This window comes from Muntiacus reevesi, chromosome 9, assembly GCF_963930625.1.
Source record: "Muntiacus reevesi chromosome 9, mMunRee1.1, whole genome shotgun sequence".
Taxonomy (NCBI): Eukaryota; Metazoa; Chordata; class Mammalia; order Artiodactyla; family Cervidae; genus Muntiacus; species Muntiacus reevesi.
Window position 1 is genome coordinate 10,496,474 of NC_089257.1, and position 12,537 is coordinate 10,509,010.

A 12,537-nucleotide genomic window follows, 5' to 3' on the forward strand; every position below is an offset into this window, starting at 1 on the left:
AACTCTGTGGGAGAAGGTGAGGGTTGGATGTTTCGAAAGAACAGCATGTATATTATCTGTGGTGAAACAGACCACCAGCCCAGGTGGGATGCATGAATCAAGTGCTCGGGCCTGGTGGGCTGGGAAGACCCAGAGGAGCCGGGTGGAGAGGGAGGTGGGATGGGGGACCGGGATGGGGAATACGTGTAACTCTATGGCTGATTCATATCAATGTATGACAAAACCCACTGAAAAAAAAAAGAAAAAAGAAAAAAAAAAAAAAGAAACAAGGGAGGAGAAGTGGCTATTAGTCGTCTTGAGCAATTTGTGTTTCCCAATAGCCTGGTCAGATTTATTTGTGCACATTTCATTTTCCTTTTCCTCATACTTCCTGCTGCTGTTGCTAAGTCACTTCAGTCGTGTCCAACTCTGTGCAACCCCATAGACAGCAGCCCATACTTAGGTTCATATTAATTCTGTTCCTATGCTTCACCCTAATACAATCTCATAAGGATTTGGATTAAGATATATTTTACCCATAGTACAAGCCCTTCAATGTTCCTGTAGCTCTGTAGTGATCTCCTTAAGTGGATGACATAAGGGAGATGTTTTAAATCATTGTCTTATTTAAAATGTTTAAATGCATTAAACATAATAATATGATGTGTCTAAATAAGCTAGTGTTTCCTTTTTTTTTTTTTTTTCTTTTTAAAACTCTAGGGAGAGGAATTAGCTACTTCTATTTTACATTCTCATTCCATACTGCATTATCATCATTTTATTACAGAATTCTCTTTCATTTGCTTTGTATTCATTACATTTCAATGTAATAAAACATTCAATTCAGCATTTTCACTACCACATGCAATACCCACTCTCATTTTTCTCTTAATTCACAGATTCTACTCTGCTTCACTAAAGTCTTGCATGATCAATATATTTTGCAATATTGCCATGTTTTTTGCACATACGTTTTACTATGTCTACATATTATTGAGCAGTAAAATTGCATTGTTGAATATAATTTGCTAATTAGTTGTCATACACGATGAGGTGACTTTTTTCCTCTTTATTCATTACAGCAAAAAATACATAAAGTCGTAGATCTTTTCTTTATTAACGCATATGTTGTTTTTCCTTATCCTCAGCTATCGTGAATACTACCACAACACATAGGCCAAGAAAAGTCTTGCGTTTGACATGTTATTATGTTGTGAACAAATTCCACACGATACACACATCACATATCTGCCTCTGTGAGTGTTCCTGTGTAGACAGAGATATAGACAGGACTTTTGAGTTTTTATGCCAGGCTGATTTGAGAGTCCATACCACAGATCATGGGAGAAGTGCTTGCTTTTATCAAATGCCTAATTTTTAACAAAATATCACAGGACATCCCAAAGAAACACACAAAAAGATCACAAAGAAACAAGGAAAATAGATCAATTCAAACAAACATAACTCTCCAATATATAAACAAACTGAGGACCTAAACAGAGGTAGAAAGTAATTTAAAAAGAATAAAATAAAAAACTCAAAAGCTGAAAACACAACAATTGAATTAAAATTTTACTACCTGGTTTCACCAACTGATTAGAACAATCAGACGTTAATAATCAGGGAATTAAACTCAAGTCATTTTAAAGTATTAAGTATGAGGAGTAAATAATAATAATACTAATAGTAATAATAATAAGTGAATAGAGACTAAGGGGCTTAGAAGACACCACTAAAGAAGTTTATTTACAGAAATAATGGCAAGAATTTCCCAAATTTGAAGAAAGGCTGATACAAAAGTACAAATGCAAGAAACCAACACATGTCAGTGGGGGAAAATTTTTCAGATTTCACACAGAAACATATTATGATCAAGATGTGGCAATTAAGCCATTTGGCTCAGAGGTTAAAGCGTCTGCCTGGAATGCGGGAGACCGGGATTCAATCCCTGAGTTTGAAAGATCCGCTGGAGAAGGAAATGGCAACCCGCCCCAGTGCTCTTGCTCAGAGAATCCCATGGAGGGAGGAGCCTCGTAGGCTACAGTCCATGGGGTCGCAAAGAGTCGGACACGACTGAGCGACTTCATTTTCTTTCTTTCTTTCTTTCCTTTTCTGTACCTACTATTCTTCCTTACCCCCACAGAGCATGCGCCCAGTCCTTGATTGCTCTTATGGTCTATTCTACTGTCCTCTAAAATATACTTACTTGTTATGCTTACATTTCATCACTTCTCAGAGATGGAAAAGGGTTTTGCCTTTTTTCTTTTAGCCAATGTGTTTATACCACTTAGGAGTATGACTATCAAATAGAATACTCTCAATTCATGATGATCTTATATGTATTTGCTTTTCCCTCTGAAAGCATCCACAGCAAGGCAGAAAGTACCTAACCTAATTTGTAGGAATAACATGGATGGTGACTTTTAAGGAAAGATATTGCAAAGTTTTTTCCATGTCCTTTGTAATGCATATTTTACATCTTTGTTTCTTAAACTATAGATCAAGGGATTTAACATGGGAATAACAAGGGTGTAAAATATGGAAGCAACTTTATCAGTGTCAAAGGAATGGCTGGACTCTGGTTGCACATACATAAATACCAAAGCCCCATAGAACGCGGTGACCACTGTCAGGTGGGACCCACAGGTAGAAGAAGCCTTGTGCCTGCCTTCAGCAGAGCTCATCCTGACAATAGCTGCAAGGATGAGCAGGTAAGACACAAGAACTGTTAGAAGAGAGAAAATCAAATCAAATCCTGATAAGACCAGGATAATTAATTCAATTTCATGTGTGTTTGAACAGAGCAGGGATAATATGGGGAGACTGTCACAGTAGAAATGACTGATGACATTATAGCCGCAGAAGGATGAATTAAAAATGTTTACAGTGACTAGAAGAGAAACAAATGTGCTATAGAGGTAGGGGATTGCCACCAGCGCCCGGCACACCCTTTGTGACATGATGACCGTGTAGAGCAGGGGGTGACAGATGGCCACATAGCGGTGACAGGACATTGCTGCCAGAATGAAAAGTTCACTAATCATGAACACAATGAAGAGAGCCAGCTGCAAGGCACACATATAATAGGAGATTGTATTCTGATCCACAACAAAATTCATCAGCATTGTGGGTCCTACAGCTGTGGAATAACCCAGATCAGTAAGGGCCAGGTGCCTGAGAAAGAAGTACATGGGTGTCTGCAGCCTGGGGTCCACCTTAGTGAGGATGATCATGCCCAAGTTGCCCACCGCTGACGTCACGTAGATGATGAGGAAGAGCCCAAACAGTGGAACCTGCAGCTCGGGGCGGTCTGTGATTCCCGTGAGGGTGAATTCACTCAGCACGGTTCCATTCTGTGTTTCCATTTTATCAGAAAACCTACTTTAATAGAGACATTGTGTAGTCAATGATATCATGAATGAAATACAGTGACTTCTTTCAGTTTACATAGATGCATAAATAAATCTAGATTATATCTTAAACACAAAGAAGGACTTCTGTGTCCTTTAAATAAAACAAACAAATATAAATAGAAATAAAAAAGAGAGATGAATATACATCTGGAGAAAGAGAGAGACCTGTAGTTTTTCACTGATGAAGATTAACCCCCCAAAGAACATTTAACAATATTTTGAGGCCATTTGGTTGTAAGCATTGGAGGTAGTTAGAAACCAGTGAGACTGGTATTTATCCTAATATATTAGGGCTGCCGCCAAAACAACAAGGGGGCTTATCCATGGTTTAGTGAGTAAAGAATCTGCTTGCAATGCAAGAGACTCAGGAGACATGCGATCAATCCCTGGGTTGGAAGATACCCTGGAGGAGGAAATGGCAATCCATTCCAGTATTCTTGCCAAGAAAATTCAGTGGATACAATCTGTGGGGTCACAAAATGTTGGACATAGCAATAAGGAATTATACAGACCAAAATGCCAAAGGGCCAAGACTGACCAGCAGTGGTATATGTGTGGATATAGATATGGATTGATATAAATATAGATGAGGGAAACATATCTAAAAAAAATTTTATAAATTTTAGGTGCTATTTTATAGGTGAAGGCAATTTTTTCTGTCATCTTTTGTGTAATGACCATCACACCATTGCTTTCACAAAATTAAATTCACATAATACTACATAGTACACATGCTAAACTTTACCTCATAGAAAATGAAATCCAAATTGCAATATGCATGGAAACATTTAGAAGCCCTTACATTAAAATAAGTTTATCTGAAGCCCTTATGTCCACAGGGGGTGCAAGGTGATAAAATTAATACATTTGACCAATAACAAAGGTGTAAACATAAGAGAATTCTAACATATGATACCACACTGTTGTTTTTTTTTTTTATTCTTATTCCCCCCCACACACAGGGAAACATTCCATATAACATACATGGGTTGATATAATCTCTGCTATAGCAATACTTTTTGTATATGCAAATGAGTACCCTAGCAAATATGGTAGGTTATTTCAATCTCTTTCTTGTCAGGTTGTGGGAAGATATGTGAGATTTAAACATTTAATTGCATTGATGTTATCTGAAATACCCTTCAAATATCTAATACATAGAATTTTTGTGTGCATTTGCTTTTAATTTCTTAGTGGAAAAAGCATGCTACCTGAATTGGATTCTCCCTACACATGCACGTATAAATTCTTTTGTGTGACTTCCTTCTTGGCTGTACGATGGTGCACAGACTGAGTGCTATGCTACCCAGGAAACAGCCCTCAATGTCTCCACTGCCCCCACGGCTGCAACTGGGACTATCCGTGAGCTCTTGCTCAAGTTTTTTAACCTTCTACATAGCTTAAAATATGTAATATATATTTTCTCAAAATGTAACATTTTTTCTTCCTCCCCAACTGCATTTTCACTGAAACTGACAAATATTGAATTGTTTGTAACACAGGCGGTATATTTAGCCAGGGAGAAACTAAGGTCACAATGAGGAAATTGAGCCACTGGAGAGACTGTGATGTAACTACAATTTGTTTTAGATAACGAAGTTTTATAAATACTTCCTTTGGATAAAAGGATTCTCTATAGAAAAAGAAAAGTTTTAAAATTATTATATATTACAAAATATCATACTGAAAAAAATTTTTAAAAAGGATATACAAGCATACATCTATATCATCTATCTATATATATTTATATGTATCATATATTTCCAGAATATTATTTTGTCTGATTTCACATTAAGACTGCAAATATCCTCCATACAACATTAAATGCAGAGGTATAAGTACAGTGAATTAAAGATATATATGAATACTCCTAAGAAAACATCATTCTTATCATGAATATTATTAACAAAACAGAATACCAGAGTAGAATGTAGATTTTTTTTAATGTAGATTTTTTTAACGTAAAAGAATTTGCTGAGGTTTGCAACACTGTACAGTAGGTGGTGATCAAAACCATCCTCAAGAAAAAGAAATGCAAAAAAGCAAAATAGTTGTCTGAAGAGGCCTTAGAAATAGCTGAGAATAGACGAGAAGCTAAAGACAGAGGAGAAAAGGAAAGATACAGCACCTGAATGCAGAGTTCCAGAGAATAATAAGGACAGATAAGAGAGCCTTCCTAAGTGATCAATGCAAAGAAATAGGGAAAACAATAGGATGGAAAAGACTAGAGATCTCTTCAAGAAAATTACAGATACCAAGGGAACATTTCATGCAAATATGAGCACAATAAAGGACAGAAATTGTATGTACCAAATAGAAGCAGATAATATTAAGAAAAGCTAGGAAGAATACACAGAAGAACCAAATAATAATAATAATAATAATGACCCAGATCACCAAAATGGTACGATCACTCAATATGCCAGCAAATTTGCAAAACTCAACAGTGGCCGCAAGACTGGAAAAGGTCAGTTTTGATTCCAGTACCAAAGAAAGGCAGTGCCAAAGAATGTTCAAACTACTGCACGATTGCACTCATCTCACAGGCAAGCAAAGAAATGCTCGAAATTCTCAAAGCTACAATTCAACATCACGTGAACTGAGAACTTCCAGAAGTTCAAACTGAATTTAGAAAGAGCAGAGGAATCAGAGATCAAATTGCCAACATCCATTGGATCATAGAAAAAGCAAGAGAATTACAGAAAAACAACAACTTCTGCTTCATTGACTGTGCCAAAGCCTTTGACTGTGGATCACCACAAGCTGTGGAAAATTCTTAAAGAGATGGTAATACTAGACCACCTAACCTGCCTCCTGAGAAACCCATACGCAGGTCAAGAAGTAACAGCTGGAACCAGACATGGGACAAGGTGTCCTTTGCCAACAAAGGACTGTATAGTCGAAGCTGTGGTTTTCCAGTAGTGATGCACATATGTGAGAGTTGGACCATAAAAGAGGCTGAGCACTGAAAACTGATGCTTTTGAACTGTGGTGTTGGAGAAGACTCTTGAGAGTCCCTTGGACTGCAAGGAGATCCAGCCAGTCAGTCTTAAAGGAAATCAATCTTGAATATTCATTGGAAGGACTGATGCTGAAGCTGAAGCTCCAATACTTTGGCCACCTCATGCGAAGAGCTGATTCATAAGAGAAGACCCTGATGCTGGGAAAAATTGGCGGGAGGAGAAGGGAATGACCGAGGAGGAGATGGTTGGATGGCATCACCGACTCAATGGACATAAGTTTGAGCAGGCTCCAGTAGATGGTGAAGGACTGGGAGACTTGGCATGCTGCAGTCCATGGGGTCACAATGAGTCAGACACGATGGAGTGTCAACAATTAAAAGAAAAGCAATAGCAAAAAAAAAAAAAAGATTTTTTAAAAATATACTAATGCTTTACTAAAAAAATAAATAAGAAATAGAATTGATACTATTACAAGAAAAATAAGTGTCAGGATTCTCTGTGAACTCTAGGAAAGTAAATAAAAATATAATATTCATAAAATTAAATTATGTATGTGTTGATTGGAAGTCCACATTTATCTCATCAAGTGTGTTGCTTATAAGATTTTGAACTTCTGATATCCTAACCTATCCCCATATACATGCTTTCTTTTATCAGAAATATGGCACTACAAATAGGAAAACATGAAGTGACATAAATGTTTGTTTAGTTTGCTTCTGAAAGGCTACTGAAAGAAAAAAACTCTACACTGGTAAATGCTGATGTTCTTGTAAGATAAGTTGGGGGGTATTGAAGAGAATTTTTTGTTTGTTTCACCAGCTTTAGAATTGTATGAAATGTATGAAATTACTTTTCCATAGTTTACTACCTGTGCTGATCCCCTGATTATTATTTTTAGAACTATACTCTAAAATAGTTATGTGTTTTCTGTCCAGTTCCACTGGAAACTGAACTTGCTGGATTGCAGATTTACCGAAACACTGGGTACTCAAAATTCCTAGCCTCCAAAAATTTCTTTTCACATCACAATGCAAGATGGAAAACCCTGCTTTTGCTCATCAGGAGATCAGAAATATTCCCATGAAAACCTTGATTTAATTATTCATTAAAAACACAATATTTTGGGGAGGCAATAAGATCCCAGAGTCACTAAATGACAAGAATTTTGAAGAATACCAAACAAGGAGGTGACCACCAGCAGCTTTGTAATTCTGACTTAATTTTTTTCTTTTAATTACTGAATCTTCAGGTTTCCTTGTCCCACTGTTGTGTCCTTTCTTATTAATAGAATTAAGCATTTATAGAAAACATCTGTTGCCATTGCTCATTTCCTAAGTCATGTCAGACTCTTTGTGGCCCCATAGACTGCAGCACACCAGGCCTCCAAATATTAAATAATATGACACTGACATTTCAAAGATGCTCCTTAGTGTTTGTGAAAATATTTGAATGGTTATCGGCAGGAAAAGGGATGCAGTTCTATTCTGGTCATACATTATCAATAGAAAGTTGTACATGGAAAAGAACCAAATATCCTCATGTTTTGCTATGATTTGACATAGAATAAAACTGCTATCTTGCAAATGTCACCAAAGCTATCCATCTATTGTTATAATAAGGCACCACATGAGGTATGCTATTTACCTGTAATGAAACCTCTGATGTTCTCATGTGATTTGCAACACAAATAGAACAATTTATGCATTTTTTTCTCCCTCTGTGACCCTCCTTGAGGAGTTGCCAAGCAATTTTTTGACTGTCTCTGAAGCATTAAAATATAACAGAATGCAAGTAATGAAGTGTAGTTATTAATAATCCAGAGCAGTTTATATGTACCTGTAAATAAGTTACATATATTGGTTTCCTATTTTTTTTACCCTTTATTAATGTTCTCTTTTTTCCTGCTTTGATGGTTAATTTCTGTAACCATTTGAATAGGCTGTGGTGCCCAATTGTTTAGTTAAATATCAGTCTAGTGTCACTGTGAAAATTATTCTTTTTAAAATTTTTATTAACACTTAAATGAATAGACTTTCAGAACAGCCAATTGCTCCTCAAAATATAGGTGGGCTTCATCTAACCAGTTGAAGGTCTTCAAAAGCAAATACTGAGGTCCTTTAAAGGAAAAAGTGTCTGTCTCTAGACATTATGTAAGTAATTAAATAAACTGAAAGTAACAATGGATCATGTAGATTTTATATATGTATACACCTATATATAAAGGACAGGGAACTATATTTAATATCCTGTAATAAACCGTGAACGAAACTGAACTGAATAAACCATAAAGGATATATATATAGTCTTTATCTGCTATTTCCAAATTGATCCCTCCCCCCACTTTCCACTTTAACCATAAGTTTCTTTTTCCATGCCTCTAGCTTATTTCTGTTCTGTGGCTAAGTTAGTTTGTAGCACTGCTTTTAGATTGCACATGTAAGTGATATCACGCGGTATTCGTCTTTCTCTTTCTGACTTCACTTAGCATGATACGCTCTACATCTATCAGTAACGGTCCAAGTGGCATTACTGCCTTCTACTTCTATGGCTGAGCAGTGTTCCGTCATGCACATGAACCACACCTCTATCTGTCCACCCCTCAGTGGACAGCTGTCTCCCAGGTCTTGGCTTTTGTTGGCAGTGCTTCTATGAACCTTGAGGTTCGTGTATCTTTTTGAATTGCTCTTCTCCATGCATGTGCTCAGAAGCGGGATTGCTGGGTCACATGGCAACTCTATTTTGCACTGCTTTCCATAGTGGTGGTGGTGGTTCAGTCGCTAAGCTGTGCCCGTTGTGGCAGCACCGAATTATATTTCCACCAACAGTGTAGGAGGATTCCCTCTTCTTCACACCCTCTCTAGCACATACTATTTGTCGACTTTTAAAATGATAGTCATTCTGAACAGTGGGAAGTGATAACTTACTAAGCTTTGATTTGCATTTCTCTAATAATTATCAAAGTTGTGCATCTTTTTATATGCCTATTGGCCATTTGCATGTCTTTTTGGAGAAATGTCTATTTAGACCTTCTGCTCATTTTTTGACCGGGAGCAGTCTTCCCCTACACATATTCCATTCACTCAACTTCTCAAGTGCTTATTTAACCAATATTCTTACAGAGGGCTACCTGACAACTTTAATCAAATTTAAGTTCCATCCTGGCTACTTCCTCTTTTTCATTTTCATATTGCTCAACAACACCAGCCATGCTATAGAGCTCACTTTTCATTCTTCGAATTTTCTGTATTTTCTCTAAGCCTCATGAAGAAAGAGTCTTGGTTGTTAAAATAGCAATGCATGTTTATTTTCCTGAATGAATCATTTATGTAATATTTATCAGCCATTCTTTTTGTTCCTTTTACTCTGCTAATACTACAGAAAAGCTGTGAATGTACTATACATTTTCTGGTTTATAAAAATAAGTGCTTTAAGAAAGAGACACGTTAGTAGGTCACACGTGAGAACACGTGGGAATGGCAGTCAGATGAGGGCCTGAAAGTAGGTATCGGTGAATATCTGAGCAGGGATTAGTCATCTGTTAATGATATATTTTGTTTCTAAGTATGAAAAGTTTTCTTTATTTCTATGCTTCTCATACATCAATTCTTTTTCATCCAATAGAGGCAAATTTACAAGGCTTAAACAACACCAATAATAGTATACATTCACTAATACATCGTCCATTGTTAGCATATCCTAGAGTGAATTTTAAATAGTATATTTGCACATAATTTCCAGTTTCTAGAGAGGGCATTTTTCACCTCTTTGTTCCTCAAACTGTAGATCATCGGATTCAGCATGGGTATTACTAAAGTATAAAATAAAGATGCCATTTTATCAGTATCAAAGGAATCACTGTATTTGGGCTGCACGTACATAAAGAAGAGAGGGCCATAGAATATGATTATCACTGTCAAATGAGATCCACAGGTGGAGAAAGCCTTGTGTCTGCTTTCTCCTGAGTTCATCCTGAAGATGTCGACAAGGATCAAGATATAGGGCACGAGAACTATCAGAAGAGATGAAACCAAATTACAAATTGAAAAGATCAGAATTATCCATCTAATCTCACGTGTGTCTGAACAAAGCAAAGATATCAAGGGCAGACTCTCACAATAGAGATGATTAATGACATTATGACCACAAAAGGGTGAAATGAAATTTTTATGACGGTCAGCAGAGACAAAAAGAGGCCGCATAGATAGGGAATGGCCACTAGTCTGTGACATAACCTTTGTGACATGATGCTTGCGTAGAGCAGAGGGCTGCAGATGGCCACGTAGCGGGCATAGGCCGTAGCAGGCAGAATGAAAACTGCACTGACGATAAACGTACTGAACAAAGTGAGCTGGGTAGCACACCAGTGATAAGAGATTGTACGCTGATCTACGGCAAAATTCACTAGCACTTTGGGCCCTACAGCTGTTGAATAGCCAAGATCAGTGAAAGCCAGGTGTCTGAGGAAAAAGTACATGGGAGTTTGTAGCCTAGAGTCTATCAGGGTGAGAGTAACCAAGCCCAGTTACCCCCACTGAGCCCAAGTGAACAGTGAGGAAGAGTCCAAACAAAGGCGCCTGTAGCTCCCGGAGATCCGTGATTCCTACGAGCATGAATTCAGTCAGCAGCGTCAGATTGTGTTTGTCCAGCCAGGCCATTCGGGAAACATAAACTGGGAATAAATGTAAAAATAAGTATTAACCTTCATGAGCTATGACGAGATTATCATTGTAATAAGTGGCTAAAATCTTAAATCTTATGCTTATGGTTTGTTAATTTAATTCGCAGCTCAGTTCTCTCTCTCTCTCAAATCACCTAGTTCCTGACAGGTGTCTTAGATATGACACATAAACAGTAAAAAAATAAAATAAAATAAATAAAAATTAACAAATTGACTTTAATCTAAATGAAAATTAAAACAAAGTTTTGTCTGTCAAAGGACAGTCTCAAAGTTTTAAAAACGTGACCCTCACAATGGAAAAAGTTGGGAATCATATGCCTGATGTGTCTAATGAATTGAATAACGTTTTGTATAAAGTATTGAATAATGTTTTGTATAAACACTTTTATAATTCAACAACAGAAAAACACCCAAATTAAAAACAAAGGATGTGAACAGAAATTTCTCACAGGAGATATACAAATGACGAATAATCACCTGAAAATATGTACAAAATACAACGGACAAGAGTGAACATTGGACCTTCATGTAAAACTACACTAAGTACAGAGGCTAGAGAAGCCAAATCATCCCCAATCCTTCTCCCCCAACCCCTCTGCCGGTGCCACCAATTATACCTTTCAACAATAAATGCACAAAAGTAAATGTAATCTCCAAAAAGAGATCAAAAATATATGTTTAAATGCATATATTTAAATATCAAAGCAAGTTTTGAGAGATAATAAAGTGAGTTTTGGTAAGAGCTACTAAATAAATAAAGAATGGAAAATAATCTAAATTTTAAGCAAAAGATGCATTCCCACTTCATAATTTTGAAAGGACTGTCCTGTGCGTAAATTTGTAATTGTACAGGTTTTCTTTTTCATTCCAGTCTCTAATAGATGTCCAATCAGTCATTTAAGGGATGATTTGACAGTCTCAAAGATTTGTAGTTGGGAGGGAGTGAGAGTCCTCTAACTAATTAGATATTATGGTGTGATGAAGCCACAGTGTAGTGAAATGAATGCTTTAATATTTTATTTTGACCTCACCTCTAGCAAAAAATAAAATTGATGACTTTCAAATGGCATTGATCCTTGCAATGATATGGATACATCTGGGAAACTCATGTTATATTAGAACCAGGTAAATTACAAGGACTATAAACACATGGATATAATGCCTTTAATTCAGACATAGTTGAAAAACACTGTGGGAATCTGTCATTATCTGGTGTTAAAATTTTGAAGTAAATTCAATTTATATCAAATCTGCCCTCAATCTTTTCCAGCACCCGGGACTTTTCCATTGAGTCATGTATGCATCAGACGACTGAAATACTGGAGCTTCAGCTTCAGCATCAGTCCTTACAATGACTATTCAGTTGATTTCCCTTAAGATTGAGTGGTTTGATCTCCTTGCTGTCCAAGGGACTCTCAGGAGTCTTCTCCAGCACCACAGTTCTAAGGCATCAATTCTTTGGAGTTCTGTCTTCTTTATGGTCTGGCTCTTACAACCATACATG

The 12,537-nt window shown here is 36.8% G+C and overlaps 1 protein-coding gene and 1 pseudogene across 1 annotated transcript; both read right to left on the reverse strand.

The window, feature by feature from the left end:
• Positions 1 to 2,402: 2,402 nt before the first annotated feature.
• On the reverse strand, positions 2,403 to 3,344 carry LOC136174853 (olfactory receptor 8K3-like). The gene has a single exon (XM_065945111.1). The coding sequence runs from the start codon at positions 3,342 to 3,344 to the stop codon at positions 2,403 to 2,405; it is 942 nt and encodes a 313-aa protein (XP_065801183.1).
• Positions 3,345 to 10,041: 6,697 nt separating this feature from the next.
• Positions 10,042 to 11,010, reverse strand: LOC136175565 (olfactory receptor 8K3-like; annotated as a pseudogene).
• Positions 11,011 to 12,537: the final 1,527 nt, after the last annotated feature.